At 42.5% G+C, this 17033-nt stretch overlaps 1 protein-coding gene across 1 annotated transcript in view; it reads right to left on the reverse strand.

Moving 5' to 3' along the window:
* The window catches only part of Ctnnd2 (catenin delta 2), a 623964-nt gene that overhangs the window by 98267 nt on the left and 508664 nt on the right, over positions 1 to 17033 (reverse strand). The window contains exon 14 of the mRNA XM_038323012.1: positions 3155 to 3328. Coding sequence (XP_038178940.1) covers positions 3155 to 3328 — 174 coding nt within the window. The remainder of the gene's footprint in view (positions 1 to 3154; positions 3329 to 17033) is intronic.

Genomic DNA, 17033 nt, shown 5'->3' on the forward strand with positions numbered 1-17033 from the left:
TCTCCTGTGACTCCTCTTGAGCAGTTTCACATAAAAAGCACGCCATAGGCTGCTGAGAAGAGATGACTCAATGTGTAAAGGCACGCCATAGGCTGCTGAGAAGAGATGACTCAATGTGTAAAGGCACGCCATAGGCTGCTGAGATGAGATGACTCAATGTGTAAAGGCACGCCATAGGCTGCTGAGAAGGTCAATGAGAAAAAGCACCTGTGCCAGTCCTGAAGACCCAAATTCAATCTCTGGGACCCACATGGTAGAAGGAGAAAATTAACTCTTGCAAGTGGTTGTCTGATCTCCACATATATGCTATGACAGACTCTCTCTATCACACACATACATACACGCACACACGAGAGAGAAAGAGATGAAAATAACGGAGCATGTTGCTATCAGAATCAAATACTCAAAATCAAATGAAGAGTCCGGAACTGTGACCCTCTAAGGATAGCCTGGGGAGGAATGTATGCTCTAAACGTCTTACTGATACCTAGGAGTCAACACTGAGAGCTGTGTACAGAGATGTGTGGGCAGATGCTGCTGGGGCTGAGTGCTAGTGTTTGAGAGCTTCAGCTACTCCAAGCAAAGGGCAGTCAGTAGAGCACAAAGAGAGAAGTGCTCACGGCATCAGTTGCTCAGGGCCTCGCGGACCACACCCCCTCCTAGAGAGCAGCTGGTGGCTCAGCGAGGCCTTACATCCTGAATGAATGGATGGCAAGTGACATTGATTGCATGCTGGGTTAGACACAGTGCGGCACTTTGTGTACAATTTTCTTTCCTCTGAATACGTTTAACATTTTCTCTTTATTACCAGCTTAGAGCAATTTGATTACAATGTTCTTCGTATAGTTCCCTCCATTTTGTGTGTGTGCTTAGACTTTCCTAACTTCCTTGATATATAAATGTGTGGTTTCATTAAATATAAAAAGTACTCACTTTTTAAAAGCTATTCTCTGCTCTCTTCCTTGCTCTCTTATATGGGGAAACATTACACATATCAGCCTACCGAGTACAACTGTGCCTACATTATTTTTCTTCTCTGTGTGTTTCATTTTCTATGGTTTCTTATACTGTCTTCAAGTTCTTTGACTTTTTTTTTACCCATTTGCATTATTTAGTCTGCCATTAATTTTATTCTATGCAGTTTTAATTTCAGACACTACTTTCAAGACTCCAGAGCTTTGATTTAGGTCATCTACATAACTCCCCTTAACTTTTAGAACACATGAAATACAGAATTTAAGTTAAAATCTTTGCATTCAAAATCTTGTAGTGTCCAAGACACGTCTTCACTGTTAACTTGTCTTAAGAACATATGAATTTCTTAAGGAACATGAAAAATAATAAAAGCAGAAAAGTATACTGACAAATACAATAATTTATTTAAAACTGTATCTTAAAATAGAATATGTGGTTTGCTATTATGTAAATCTTCATGCCTCAGGTCAGGCTCACCCAAGTATGCTTGTCCATAGGTGCACTGAGGAAGGGAAGCCGGAGGGGACCTGTGCACGTGGGGTGCTCTTGATCTCACAGACAGACAGCTGCCTGATCTGCTACATCTACCATTTCAGCATCAGTGTCCTGATGGCCCTGCATGCTGCAGCATGTGGCAGTCACATGGCCTCTGTTCAATAAGTCATGTGACATACAAGACTGGTCTTCTCATGCTCAGAAAAGATGGGGCCAGCCTAGGTTTGAACTGTGATGCAAATCAAAGCTTCTGAGTGCCTGAAAGCTTAGAGAGATGCAAGGCCTGCGGGCTAGCTCAAAGGCGTGGCTTCCATTGTTACCTCTTTCCTAGCCACACGTGTGCTGGCAGGCCTTCTGAAGAGCAGGACTCTTCTTTTAAAACTTCTCTCCCAAACTCTGTTTGAAAATTAGAGACAGCTTCATCTGCAACCCATCCCAACCTGAATTCTTTAAGCACTGGAGGTGCCTCATGGTCAGAGTGAAATGATCAGTCCTTTTTTTTTTGTTTGTTTGTTTGTTTTCTGAGACAGGGCTTCTCTGTTTAGCTTTGGAGCCTATTCTGGAACTCGCTCTGTAGACCAGGTTAGTCTCAAACTCACAGAGATCTGCCTGCCTTTGCCTCCTGGGTGCTGGGATGAAAGGCGTGTGCCACCACCACCTGGTAAACCCTAAGGTCTTTGAGAGAAGAGGTGAGCTTACTCACCATGAGCAGCATCAAGAGACCTCACTAGGGCTGAGCCCGGAGAGCTAGGACATCAGGGGGGAGATAAAAGGAAACACAAAAAAGCACAGGCACCATCTATGGCAAGTAGGGACAAGGTGAGAGGAGAAAGGCAGACTTCGGGGAGGTCTGAGCAGGAGTGTGCAGCCGCATTGTGTCCTGTGCATCTCTGGCACATGATTCTGAAGACCATGTTTCTGCATGTCAACAGGAATGTGTGTTGAAGAGAACGGATGTCAAAGGAATAAAGCGATGATGGACATCCCACACTCAGGCACTGATATTAAATGAATGGAGCATGATGAGAAAACTCAAAATGTTTGATCTCTTTTCCTGGCCTTTCTCCCATACATCCTCTGGCTGGTGCACGGAACTGTTAGCGAATGCACCCATGGTTTCTTTAATAAGGAGAATCCTTTCTACCCCAAATGAAGGGATGATGATTTCTCATGAAAATCAACCAGGGGCACAGTTTGCAACAGCTTGGAGAAAAAGGGGTCTCTTTCTGATCATTGCAGTCATGCATTTGCTGTCTCCTTTCTTTAAGTCTGGACTTTTTCTTAGCTTTAAGGGCCAGGAACTGTTCACATGGTGCTTTAGGAAAGGTGTTTAGATTCACCTCCCTTGATGGTCAGTGGTAATGCTTTGAAACATCAACATATCGTAATAATTCCTGAAAGATAAGCAGGCTAGCTATCCATGGAAAATGATAAGCATTTTAGAATGTTTTTAATGGCTGTTCTCTTGTCTATTTCTCTACATTTACAATGGTCTTCAAAGACACTCGAGTACCTAAAAAAATTTTTAAGGGCATTCTAAGTCCGGCAGCTCAAAAGAATTGGTTTTCTCTAATGGCTTAAAAATATTTATTAGAATTACATCTTTTCAAACCTATACTTGTACCATTTTTAAAACTTGCTCATAATTCCAGATTGTTTTTGTATGGTAATGAACTAGCCGTACCTTCCAGCTCCCTGCAGCCAAGTTCTGCAAGGCGCCTGCTGCCCCTTCCAGCGTGTCTGGGTTTGAGCACTCAGACAGCAGTGTGAGGTAGGGTTTGACTATGGACGGGTGCCACAGCATCTGGATCCCTTTGGGTGGTTCTGCACAGTCTGGAAGAGGTCCTACTCCATCCCACTGGGGAAAGAAAAACGAGACAGTAAATATCTTTAACATCTTTATGCTTTACAATACCGCCTCCTACACAAATCACGGGTAAACACAAAAGCAGGCATTATAGCATTCTGTCCAAACCAATGAAGCTCAGAGGGTCGGCAGTTGAAGAACCACCGAAAACCACAGAGCTATTCTTGATACAGAACTTTTGATCAAGGGAGGATGGGGTTAGCCTATGTTCAGAAGTAGCTGTGCCTAGCATTTGAAGGGGGGTCCGCTCTTGGAAATACTCCAACACAATTGTTAGGTCAAGGAAGGAGACAGAGACGCAACATTCTGGACTGCAAGAACGGCAAGATCAAGGTCACATATTTTATTATTAGCACATGGCAGACACTGTACAGAAGTGACAAGCTACCAGCCCAACACCTTCACTTATTTTGCATAAGCATGATAACTTTTGCATAAGCCTGGTAAGTTTCCATATGTCTTAGGCTTACATATGATGTAGGTTACAGTTACTGTTTCTAACAAACACATAAAAATGTGCAATGGAGAGCAAATTGTTATATTTAGTATATATATATTCACATGAACTATGCAAATGTAGTCCTGGCTGTACTGAAGCTCATTATGTAGATCAGACTGGCTTTGAACTCATAGAGATCTGCCCTCCTCTGCCTTCCCAGTGCTAGGATTAAAGGTATACACAACCATACCAGGTGGCAAATTTAGATAGATCTTACTGCCATCCTGATAGTTACATTTACTTTCTGCCAAATATAATGAATAATAAGAGAATTTGTAACCAAAACCTAACTGCATATAGCTTAAAAATTATGGCTTATATTCACAAAGATATACCAGTTCACCATTAAAAATGGCAGCCATGAGGACTGTGGTATTTTGGACAAATGGTAACAATAAAAGTTAAATAAATGAAGTAAAGTGAAGGTGTGGGGGTTAATATTTTATCCTAAGCAAATGCATTAGAAAAGTCTATAATAATAATAGTGAAAGGTTTTAATAAAATGATTCAATTCTATCTTTTGCATATCAAATCTTACATTGTTTCTTTGTGTATTTGTGTATTCTTTGGCATTTCTTTGTGTAGCCTTGGAGCCTGTCCTGGAACTAGCTTTTGTAGACCAGGCTGGCCTTGAACCCACGGAGATCTGCCTGCCTCTACCTCCTGAGTGCTAGGATTAAAGGCGTGTGCCACCACCACCCAGCATAATCTTGTATCACACTTATTTTTAAAAATATCAACATTAAAATAATTATACTCATCTTTGATCACATAAATCTTATCTTCTGTGAAAACCAAAGGCAGGGAGCACAGGTCAAATTATATATCTATATCTATGTACATGCATACACACACACACACACACACACACACAAATATTACATTTAATCCTGAGATAACTTATAGACAAAGCAATTTCTTTCAGGTTTGGAGTAGAGATGCTAAGCTATTTGACTTATTGTATACCTTAATAATTACATCAAAGTAAACACAGTTGATATATATATGTGTATATATATTTAGTGTTCTTGGATACATTTTATGTACATAGATATATCTGTAGATATGTCTACAGGTGAGCCAACATGAAAATATTACTATATTTCAGAATTAGAATAAGCACATGAAGTGTTTAAGTTTCCATCAGAGGAAGAGGCTGGCTTGCCTAGTATCCTTGTTACATAAAAATGGAGATGTGAGAGAGACTTTGTTATAATAGTTTCAAGAATTTCATAATAGTTTCAAGAATTTCATTATTTGCCGAGATAAAGATAAAGCACTCCTGTCTTGTTTCTCTCAATTATGCTGTAGCTTGGTTTAAGTCAAGGCTGCGGCCTGGCAATAAATGACATCCCACCGATGGACGGTGGCTAAGCCATAAAAGGTCATTCCTAATTAGCTTGACATGAAATTTCAACTTTGTAATCAGGGCACTCAGTGTATGAGGCTTCTTGTTCTTTTCATCAAAGTCTCATCTTGACTGCTGCAAGAAGCCCCACGTCTGTGAACAGCCACCCATAGGAGAGGCCTATCTATGCCTTTTAAATATTAGGAGGAAAGCAACCCAGCCCTGCCACACTGCTCCTGGCTTGTTATTCGAAACTAGCTTGTCACAAATGAAGAGAAAGACAGCACCAGAGAATGAGCAGTCATTCTGTAACTTTGCCTGCTTCAAGGCCGAGCAGGAATAACACGGGCTTCTCAAGAGTCCAGACTGGCAGAGTGAGTCTATCTGCTAGTACGAGAGATAGACAAAGATTTTATTTGTTTTTCTGTTTGTTTCATTTTCTAGTCTGTTATCTCTTAGAACATTTCAAGTTTTAAAAGTCTAATAATATTCACAGAAATCAGAATATAAAATTTCAGATAAGCCCGGACGAGCTTTGCCTCTGTCAGAACACACACACACACACACACACACACACACACACACACACACGGAAGGAGGGTGTGTTGGGACGCTTGCTATGGGATGTGGCAGCTGAGGTGCATGGGAACGACAGCCACGTTCGCTTTGGCTGGGATTCATCTCGTTCCCCTTTTCCCAGCTCCTGCTCTACAAAGCAGGGTAAATGATTAGATCACTAGACACCTTTCTTCTGCTCTGACATGTCTTCTCTGCAAGCCTTAAATACCTTTTATTATAATCATGTCTTAACAGCTTCAGAGGCAATCCGAGGGAATAAAAGAACAACTGGCGTGCACGTGGAAAATCTTTGATAGTGACCAGGGGCTGGCGTTCAAAGGGGGGAATCACTGTGATTTCAGAAAGTTGGTGAAACCCACATGTGTTAATACTGAAGAAAAAGAACCATTTCAAAGCCAGTCAATATAACAGACCTTTATCTGGGCACTTTCTGCAAACTTTTATCAAGTTAATCAAAGGGAAAGCATCAATTTTCCATTAGAAACAGTTGGGAGCATTCTTTAAGACCTGTGTCAATATATGCGACCTTGTTTAGCTGGCTAATCAACACCAGGAAGGTGTAGGTCAATGCTGGCATGGATTTAACGGATGCAGGTGCAGGTGAAACTATTCTACATGTAGCAACTGTTTGTTATTTCCTTTAGCATTTCACACATGAGTGCTGTATTTACATGACTTCTACATCTTCTCCCTCTCCAACTCCTCCCCGTCCCCAGGATTCCCTCTCAAATGCATGATCTTTTCCTTCTTCAATCATTATTGTTGAGTATATATGAAAGAATGCACTCTGCTGAGTCCATTTAGCATTGCTCATATGTATATATGTGTTTGCAGCTGACTGCTTGGAATTAAAAATCTAATCGGGGGTTTGACCTTCGAGAAGACTGAGTCTCCCTTTCTCAACAGCCATGAACCACCTGGAGCCCTTCATTTAGGGGTGAGGCCTTGTGAAACTCCTTCCATTCATGTTGGCATGTCCACTGGTGCTGGTTTTGTTTAGGTGACTCTGGTTTTGGGATTTCACAGGTACAGCATCCCGGTAGTACACAGCTGACCGTGTCTCCCAGCAGATGGTCTAGTCTTCTGGTTCTGACAGTCTTTCTGCCCAGTTTTCTACAGTACTCCTTGAACCTCAGGTGCAGAAGGGCACCGTGGATGTATCCACCATAGCTGGGTATTCCACAGTCACTTGTTCTCTGGATTTTGACAAGTTGTGGGTTTCTGCAATGGTTTCTATCTGCAGGGGGAAAAAAGACCTTCCTTCATTGATAATGGGTGAGATCTACACTTATCTCTGTGTATAAGGTTGAGTGTTTAGAGTAAAGTTACAAATTAAACTAATTAGGAGACAGCAGTAGGCTCTCCTCCAGGGCCAATCACCTCACCAGCCAAGATTAGCTGGAGAGTTTACAGTATCAGGGTTTACAGGACTTACAACCATAATTAGACAACTGTCGGTTACTTTCAAGATGTAGGTGCCACTACTGTACCCTTGTGGAGATCTTGCCATGTTGATCATTGCTGTGCTTCAATCCATTGCTGTGGTTCACTTTACAGTGGCCTAGGACTACTGATTGGCTTTTCTCCTTTGGCAGCTTCATGGAACCTTTAGATACTATCAGAGTCAGTTCCCAAACTTTGCGCTGGTTCCATGTACTTCTGCAAGTCCTGTGTCAAAGGTGTGTGGTGTCTTCAGTGATGGGGTGTGTGTTCATATCTCTACATATGAACAGCAAACGCTGACAGGTACATGGAGGAAAGGAGATTACCATTTATTATTTTGATTGCAAACTGGATCAGCCATTCTGGAAATCAGTTTTGAGAATTCTCATAAAGCTAAAAGTAGATCACATGGTGCTATACAGTAATCCTGAAAACCCTTCCAGATATTAGTACTGCATGTACGTCATTTCTCTCCCTAGTTCCTCCTTCTGGTTGTTGTTTTCTTGAACCTAGCCATTCTAACTGGGGTAAGATAAAATCTCAAAGTAGTTAAAATTTGTATTTCCCTAATTTTTTAGGATACTTTTAAAGATATTATCCATTTTCAGTTCTTCTTTTGTGAATTTTCTGTTCAGATTTATAGCCCAAATTTTAAAATCTGTTCATTTGTTTTCTTGATTCTTTTTTTTTATTTGTTGATAAAGGTTATTAATCCCCTATCACATGCAGAGTTGAGAGAATTTCCCTCCCCTCCATTCTGTGGGTTTTCTCTTCACCTGGTGGAGTATGTTCTTTGCTGTATACAAGTTTTTAGTTTTACGAGGTCCCATTTGCTAACTATTGGCTTTAATTCCTGAACGAGTGGAGTTCTATTCAGAATGTCATTTCTTGTGTTTACATTGTGTGGGGTACTGTTTATGCTTCCCGAGCACTGTCAGGTTTATCATCAAGATCTTGGCATATAAAAAATAATAATAAAACTAGGATAAACAAAACCATACAAGCTGGAATATGACAAGCTGGAATACAAAAGCATTAGGGATGCTGGCATGGCGGTGCATGGGATGCTGGAATGGTAGTGTATAGGATGCTGGCATGGTGGTGCATGGGATGCTGGCATAGTGGTGTATGGGATGCTGGCATGGTAGTACATAAAATGCTGGAATAGTGGTGTATGGGATGCTGGAATGGTGGCTGGTATGGTGGTGCATGGGATGCTGGCCTGGTTGTGCATGGGATGCTGGCGTGGCGGTGCATGGGATGCTGACACATGGTGACACATGCCTGTAATCTCCACTTAGGAGCTGAAGGTAGGAGGCTAAGAGGTCGCAGCCCAGCCTCAGCTATACAGTGAGTATGAATACCTTGTAGAAAACCTATTTCAATAAAAGAAGAAAACAAATGTATTAAAAATGCTTTAAAGATAACTAGCAGAGTGGAGTTTGAATGGTTCCAGCACAAGGAAACGACACAAGCTTTAGGAGATGAGTATGTCACCTGTGCGATTACTGTAACTGCTCACGTGGACTGGAATATCATCCTGTGCCCCCAAGTATGTACAACTGCCAAGGGGCAGGTAAAACCATCAAAATTCTCTTTGGTGTCCTTGTTGGGTTCGGATTCTACCTAAAATGTTTCTACTACAGTTAAGTTGAGGATTAAAGATAGAAGTCATTTGTCCTTTATACGAAGAGAAAGACATAACTTAGGGCTAAAAATCAGAAACCAATAATAATAATAAAAAAAAAACTAGGTGACAATGTCAATACAGTTTACAAAGGGACTTTGCAGACAGGTCCTAAGAAGACTCACGCTATCATTCTCTTTATTACATTCCAAAGATCATGCTGAATATGGAGAACTACAGGAAACTTTCAGCTCTTCCTTACCAGATCTCAGTGTCCTCCTTGTCTGGTCTCACGTGCCCTAGGCTGTATACCATGGACTTGCTAACAAGTGAAAACCACCTATTCCACAGGTAGAAGGATTGCCACCAAAGGGGAAGTGTGAAAAGACCGGCTTCTTCTGCCCTAAGCGTCATAACCTCACTCTAATCTCAGCCAGGGAAATTTATGCTCCAAAAATATGTCTTCTTGGTGAATTGTTTCGGAGGATCACAGACAGCAGCAGAATGTATCCATAGTTTCTAGATTTCTTGGCCAATGAGGGACAACCACATTATGTCTGCACAGGCAAACTCCACCTAAAGGAATTCCAGCCAACTACAAGAACAAGTGAGGCAGGAACTGCCGCGAGATAAAGGGAGAGAATGTGCAGCAATGGGGAGCAGTCTGACTTACGATCCCATAGTTTTCTTCCCAGGGAAGTCACAGGTTGTAAAATGTAGGAAGACAAAGTACTTTATTATGCAGGATATTTTCTCAAACTGGGTTTAATTTAATTGGGCTGCAGCCTGGATAAAATGCCTCTACAGGTAACAATCCAACCCCGAATACCTCCACTGTCATTGTTGCAGGTGTGGTCTGAATAGCACATCATGATTTTTGCCTTCAGGGTATATTCTTTGATCACTCCTAACCTTTTGGGGATGGGGGTGTGGTAGGAGAAAGATGGTGGAAATGGGGACTTAAAAACTCTAACTGTAAGCCAGAGGGAAAGACTATTTCATGCTGTCTCTTGGGGTTCCAAAAGTGAAGGTAGCTCAGTTGTGTGGATTTCTGCAAGCGCTATCCAGAGCCACAGTGCACAGCTGAGGCTGGGCAGAGTTGACAGGCCCAGTCAGCTGTGTTTTCCAGACACTGCACTGTCTCCAGGCTCAGCTTATAGACCATGGCAAGAGACTAGACACCTGTGTCAAGGAGGAGGGCTTTTGTTACAAAGTATCAGGACAAAGGCATTGCAGGATAGCCCTGGGGATAGCCCTGGGGGCTGGGCATACATCCCTCAGGATAGAAGATGTGTTGCCAGGGCAGCTCAACCTTACTGGATCCATTTGGACCATTTTCTACATCGCTGTGTTGCGATTACTGGAGCAGCACTATGTTTATCCTGAGTTCTTCTCCTGCTCCTTCCCATCTCAGCCTAGGGAAACCTGAAGTCTGATCTCTGCAGAAGCAGTGTCTCTGGTGTGTTAATACCTTTTTCATAACTCTGTTGACTTGGTTATTTGGTTGGTGACTCAGATGGTCTTGCTCACTGGACTACGGGCAATATCTGGAGGTTTTGGTTGTCATATGTGGTGGAAGAGGTGTTACTGGCACCTACTGGTGGAGCCCAGGGAGGCCGACAAACACTAACACACAGGGCAGACCAAACACAGAATTATCCAGCACAAAGTGTTTTCAGTGCTAGACCTTGTCCAATAGGCTAAGAAACCATTTTTTGATGGCCAGGAGTAGTGAGCAGTAAGATATACCTCAGCAAATTAAATGGGACATGTGTTTCGGTCTCTGAGCTCCTTTGAGGTGCTGCTAGCAGTAATGAAGAAGGAGAAGAATGTCGGGCATGGATGGGAACAGTGAGACCGTGCAGCCAGTCTTCATGGGAATGTGCACTGTGCCGCTTCTGGGATGCTGAATGTGGTTCTTAAGTCAACAACATCCTAGCATATGGTGGGGTGAGAGCAGAGTGAGACAAAGCTGGAGCCAACAGCAGAAGGGACAGAAAGCAGCAGATGGCCAGAAAGGAAGTGGTATTAAGCAGCAAAATAAAACTGTGGCTGCTAATAAGGAAAAGAAAATTGTCTGGAAAGAAGAAGACAGTTGTGACATCAAGACATGAAAATTTAAGGTCACCAATAGTGCCATAAAGGACAGAGTCACGAGGTGATTATATATGTAAAACCAAATTCATCTATTTAAATTACCACTCACAGAGTAATGAAGACAAATATTGGGGGCTCAGTCAGCGTGTTCAAACTTAAGTTTGGAAACCCAGCAGCAGCCACTGAAGAAAGTCAGGTAGAGTGGCATCCACTTGCAATCCCCACACATGGGCAGACAACGACAAAGGATGTCTGGGGCTGGTTGACGCCACTGACCTAGTCACATGGCTAAGCTACTGGTGCAGTGAGAAACCCTGTCTAAAAATAAGGAAAACGAGGCATGCACGTGAAGAATCTGTGGCTTCCACATGCATGTGCAAACACACGCATACATGAGCATGTATATTTACATTTGAACACAATCATATTTACATGTGCCATTCACATGCAAAAACATAAATAGTAGTTTGGGTGTCAAAAGCCTTAAGACATTCATCTGTTCTCGATGCTTCCTGGTGGATACATTTTTAAAAAGTGATTAAAGAGGTAGGTGAGCGTTGACTATACAGATGTTTACTACAGCGAAAATTTCTACTGGTAAAGGTATGAGTCCAGCACACCATGGCATGAGTCCAGGATGGGATTTGCAGTAGCTTTTCTGCTTCCCAGGCTAAAGGGCTATCTGCCAGGAAGGAGACAGGCCGTGCTGTATCAGGTGACAAGCGGCTGGCAGTAGAACAGTGGGTCTTCCCTACACTTTTAGCCATCACAGGTGGGTCCAGGCAGGTAGAGGAGAGGTGGCCCGAGAGTCGGTAAGAAGGGGCTGCATTCTTTGCAGAGAGTTTATGAACAATGAAATGAATAAGAGATCTATTATGACTACCTTGAGTAGGCATTGTTACACAATTTGAACAATACTTCTCTCTGAGAGGTTTCCCCCACTGGACCTACTTAATACTCCAGGGCATCCCTTTTTGCTCACTGAAGCATTGCTGAAGGATAATTTGCAGAGGATCCAGGCTGTTCTAGGAAAAGCTCTATACTTTGATAAGGCTCTGCTCTGATGCACAGGCTACCTGGAGACCAGTGACGCATCCAGAAGGGCAGAAATGCTTGTCTTCTGTTTTTGCTCGTGGACTGCAGATGAGAAGAGTTCTGGGACCAGGAAGAGAAGTTCAGGATCCTAAAGATAAGAACTCTGAAAGAGATCTAGCATCTGCTCCTGCCAACTATAGGATGGTGGTCTGCACCAGTGGGAAACACTTACCAGAAGAACCTATGTGTGTGCACCCAACCAACACGTCACTGTACTCTGAAGTGTCAGACAAAGCTATGGATGTATGCAGAATGAAAAGTAAATAACATTGCATAAATTGTGTGTACTAAGCTGCTGTGCTAAATTATTTCAGGACCACCTGCAAGAGTCTGAACATGTTTGGAACAGACATTTTTCCTGCGTATTTTGTCTGTTGTTGGTTGCATATGCCAATACAGAATCCAGAGGTGAAAGCCACTTGGATTTCTTTTCTTAATTAACATTTGCTTTGTCTGACAGGAAACACTGTCAGATAAATTCAAATCTCTAATGTAACATTCTGAATGAGTATTAAAATTAACATTTGTGCCTTGAGATATTGCATGTTATTTTGGCTCAGATTCTCATTTTCAGGCCAATATCATACACATGAGTTGGTGGGCTTCCAAAAGGCTAAAGCCCAGTGCTAAAATCCTGAAGACTCAAGAAAATGTGGCGGGTGATGGGGTCCATGGTAGCATTCAAGAATGCTGTGCTAACCCCTCGAGGGCAAAGTATTCCTTCATTCCACTATGATCTAAAATAGCATTTGCAAGGATGCTTTGACACACATTTATACTACATGCATGCAATTCTAAGTTATGTATGTATGAATGTATATATGTATGTATGTGTGTGTGTGTGTGTGTGTGTGTGTGTGTGTGCATGTGTGTGGGTTTGCATGTCTGTGTTGGGTGTGTTTGCATGTATGTAGACCAGAGGATAACTTCAGGTGTTGTTCTTAAGGCAAATCTACCTTTAAAATTTTACCCAGATTTTAGAGAGAGAACTCACTACTTTATTGACTGAATCATCATCCCAGGCCACATATTCTAAGATCTTAAATGATGATAATGTAGAATTGTATTAGGTTAGGTTTCTTGGTAAGTCTAGATACCAACTATCAATGTGATATCATGTAGAGGAGATGAAAATCCAGGAAAGAGAAGACCATAGGGGATACCATCTCATGGCCACTTAAACATAAAATCTTTTCAAGAAAGAAAAAATTGAGACTGGACAAACCCTGGTTGTGAACACCCACTTAAAACAAAACTCTGGCAAGCCCTAGAGGCACTGGAGGCCACACCCTGATGGCCAGACAGTGTAACTGGTGCCAGGTGTTGGCCTGAAAGTCACATATAGAGATAAGTTCCATACAGACCTTCTATCTACCCTCTGTAAGACCCGCTGATGTACCCAACTTCAGAGACTATGAGAGCAGTCTAACTACATAAAGACATGGAGTAGGTTAGGGACCAGTGAGCAGATTCACATGGGGTTGCTTTGGAAGGGTGTGGCTGAGATTTTGTTTGCTTGTGAGGAATCATTCTCCCAGTGAAGTCGTGAAGAAATGCCAAGGAGAGTTTAAGAGATGAAACTTCTCACTAAACTAAGCATCTAGCATCTACAACCAAAGGAGGAGATCTGCACAAAGCCAAACATTATCTCTTCCAGTGATAATGCTGCAATAGATCACGCAACAAAGATGATCACAACAGAAAATCTACCCTATGTGTGTGTAAAGACTGGGTCGGAATCATGTTGGATGAAGTCTGATCAATTCCCTGTCACTCATTTGAACACACACCTGACTTTTCATCCCTTTGAGAGGAGAGCGTCTGGGACTCCTGGGACAGGGAGTTGAGCTCCCGAGTTCCCAGTTGCCTTTGCTGCTTTGGCCCTGTGGTTATTTTCTGGTGCCTGACTCATGCTGAGTGAGACCTAGGTCAGCTTGGCCTGTAGCCAATAGTAGGACAGTGTGGTGTGACCCTTCAGCTACGATGGAGCAGAACCCATCAGTGTGCTGTTACTGTGTCCTCAGTCACATGCCAAGTTGAAAAACAAACCCCAAAGGGATTCTTTTTTTAAAAAATATTTATTTATTTATTATGTGTACAATATTCTGTCTGTGTGTATGCCTGCAGGCCAGAAGAGGGCGCCAGACCCCATTACAGATGGTTGTGAGCCACCATGTGGTTGCTGGGAATTGAACTCAGGAACTTTGGAAGAGCAGGCAGAGCTCTTAACCTCTGAGCCATCTCTCCAGCCCCGGGATTCTTTATATAAAATAAGAAGTATTAATTTTGTCTTCTACATTTTTAGGTTGCTCTATTGCCCTGAGAGGCTAGATTGTCATCACAAAACTGTACTGTGGGACAGAGAGAAGCCTGATGAGTTGTCACTTTGGGAAGTTTTATCCAGGAAGGGACACCAGGAACTATGGGCTTTGGTGTTCAGCAACAGACTATGAGCAGAGTCAGCTGCCAAGAGCTTTTATGGGCGAGGGCAAAACATGCACCGTTCATATAGATGAGTCCTCAGGGCGACAGTTCAGGTATGTTTCCATAGCAACTACTTAAATGAAAGCAAAAATGTGATATACCTTCATAGTGTACATTTCTCTAAATTATCCCTACCAAGGAAATAACAGGAAACACTTCTGAGACTTTTATCCTATATCTCAGTCTGACCTGTAGAATGGTATAGGTTCTTCTAAGGTTCAAAACACAAATGCCACTTTTTTTTTTTTTTTAAAGCTGTATATCACCATGTGGTCTTGGCTGGCCTAGAACTTGCTGTGTAGATCAGTCTGGCCTCAAACAGAGACCCGCTTGCCTCTGTCTCCCAAGAGCTGGGATTAAAGGAGTGTGCGTCCCTGCCTGGTCACTAAAGCCAAATTTAAGGGCGGATGCAAATGTCTAGAAAACAGAAAAGTCCAGATCCATCATTATACTGATCCTGAAGTCATGACTTGGCTCCTCTGTAGTGGGAGGTCTGCATGGTGGATATAGACTCTTTGATTTTATAATAGTCTTTCTACCCTTCTCTGAGGCATCTTAAATATAACAGGAAAAGAGTTATGCATTTTTATAGTAATACACAGAATTCACTACTGATGGAGGAGGGTCATCTGTCTATGTGTTACTTTCATTGGTTAATAAAGAAACTGCCTTGGCCCTCTGATAGGACAGAAAATTAGGTAGGCAGAGTAAACAGAACAGAATGCTGGAAGGAAGAAAGCAGAGTAAGGCAGACGCCTCAGGCAGACGCCATGACTCTCCTCTCTGAGACAGATGCAGGTTAAGATCTTTCCTGGTAAGCTACCACCTCGTGGTGCTACACAGATTACTAAATATGGGTTAAAGCAAGATGTTAGAATTATCCAATAAGAGGGTGAAACTAATGGGCCAGGCAGTGTTTTAAATTAATACAGTTTCTGTGTAATTATTTTGGGTAAAGCTAGCCGGGTGGAGGAAAGCGGCCCTCCGCCGCTCCATCTACACACTACCCAGGGCCTTTTGGAGTTATAACTATACTGCAGTGTTGGGCATCAGACCTGGGGCCTTATGTCTGCTGGGAAACTTTCTACAGCTGAACAGTATCCCAGTATCTTGGTTTTGTTTAGAGAGAGGATCTTGCGCTGCGGGCTAGGCTGCATTTGAACTCATGGCTATCCTCCTGCTCAGGCTCCTGACTGTTGGGATACAGGTGTGTACCACAGGCACCAAGCTGACATTTAAATGACATCACTAAGTGTGATCAGAACTAGTCAATCTTGGACCTTGTATTTTTCTAGAATACTTTGCACACATACATCTTATTTTTCATACGACATACATATCGCAAAATTGAGGAAGGGTCATCTGTATCTTTGTCATCTATGTAGCTATATTTGTATATACAAATGCTTTCTACCACTTTTGAAAGCTTACATTATGTACTTTTTTTCAAACCACTTAAAAACCCAGGTTTGAGGGGTGGTGGTGTGGCTGGGGCTGAGCCCTTGTCCAGCATACACAGCAGCTAAGAGCAAATGCAAGGCAGAGTCAACTCTTGACTTCGGGGCAGTAGAGATACTGGGGTCAGATGATATTTTGTCTATCTTTAAAGCTATATACATAGGACTCTCTGGATGCTTCTAGGCAAATTTGGTAATTTCCAGGGCAGACGGCAGTCTGCTGTTCTGGAGTCAGAGAAGACAGCTATGCTTTGTCCTGCAGAGGCCTTGGCATATCTATCTGCATTGCTCAGTGTGCTGCATGCTGGTAACAGTGATGAACTGGGGCCCTGGGTCCTGCCTCTAATTCCTATAAGCTCCTTCACTCCTGTTTCCGTATGGCGGCCTTATCCCCCATGTGCAAAGAACTGCAGGATATGCCTGGGGAAATCACTGCCTAGTCTAACCTGGAGAAGCTGAACTGGCCCCAGTGGTAGCAACACATAGCACAGTTCTCTCCCTTGCAGATAGCAGGAAGTCCCCAAACCTTGCCTGCATCTCTCATTTCTCTCATATTCTGCCATCACCCTGTTACAATCTTTGGTCTTTCACCCTTGTTTTCTCTCCATCAGTCTGTAGCTGCAAGATAGAGAGTTTCCACTTCCAACTATTTGAAAGAGATATTGAAATAGACAAAACACACTGAACGGTTTTCCAAACAAGCATAGTTGTCAGTTTACACCCCCAGTTAAGGTTTACAATGAATTTCTGGAACTTCCACATAATTTTTTGCATATATTTAGTTCATGGTGAAAAATCTAAAACAAACAAACAAACAAACCAATCAACCAAACAATCAAAAACAAAAATCTACGATTTGGTTGTCATTTAAGTGCGAGGAGTCTTTGCAGACTCGTTCCACTGCACGATAACTGTTAGGGGTCTCAGCAAAACATTCTTCCAGGAAAGTCTTAGACAACATGGGAGCAATGGAGCACTAACAATTTAATGTTGACTTCTGGCAAAAATCACACCCGTTGAGACTGGTATTTTAGAGTTGCTTCCTGAAAGTGTCTTCCAGCCTTTGG

This window comes from Arvicola amphibius, chromosome 3, assembly GCF_903992535.2.
Source record: "Arvicola amphibius chromosome 3, mArvAmp1.2, whole genome shotgun sequence".
NCBI lineage: Eukaryota > Metazoa > Chordata > Mammalia > Rodentia > Cricetidae > Arvicola > Arvicola amphibius.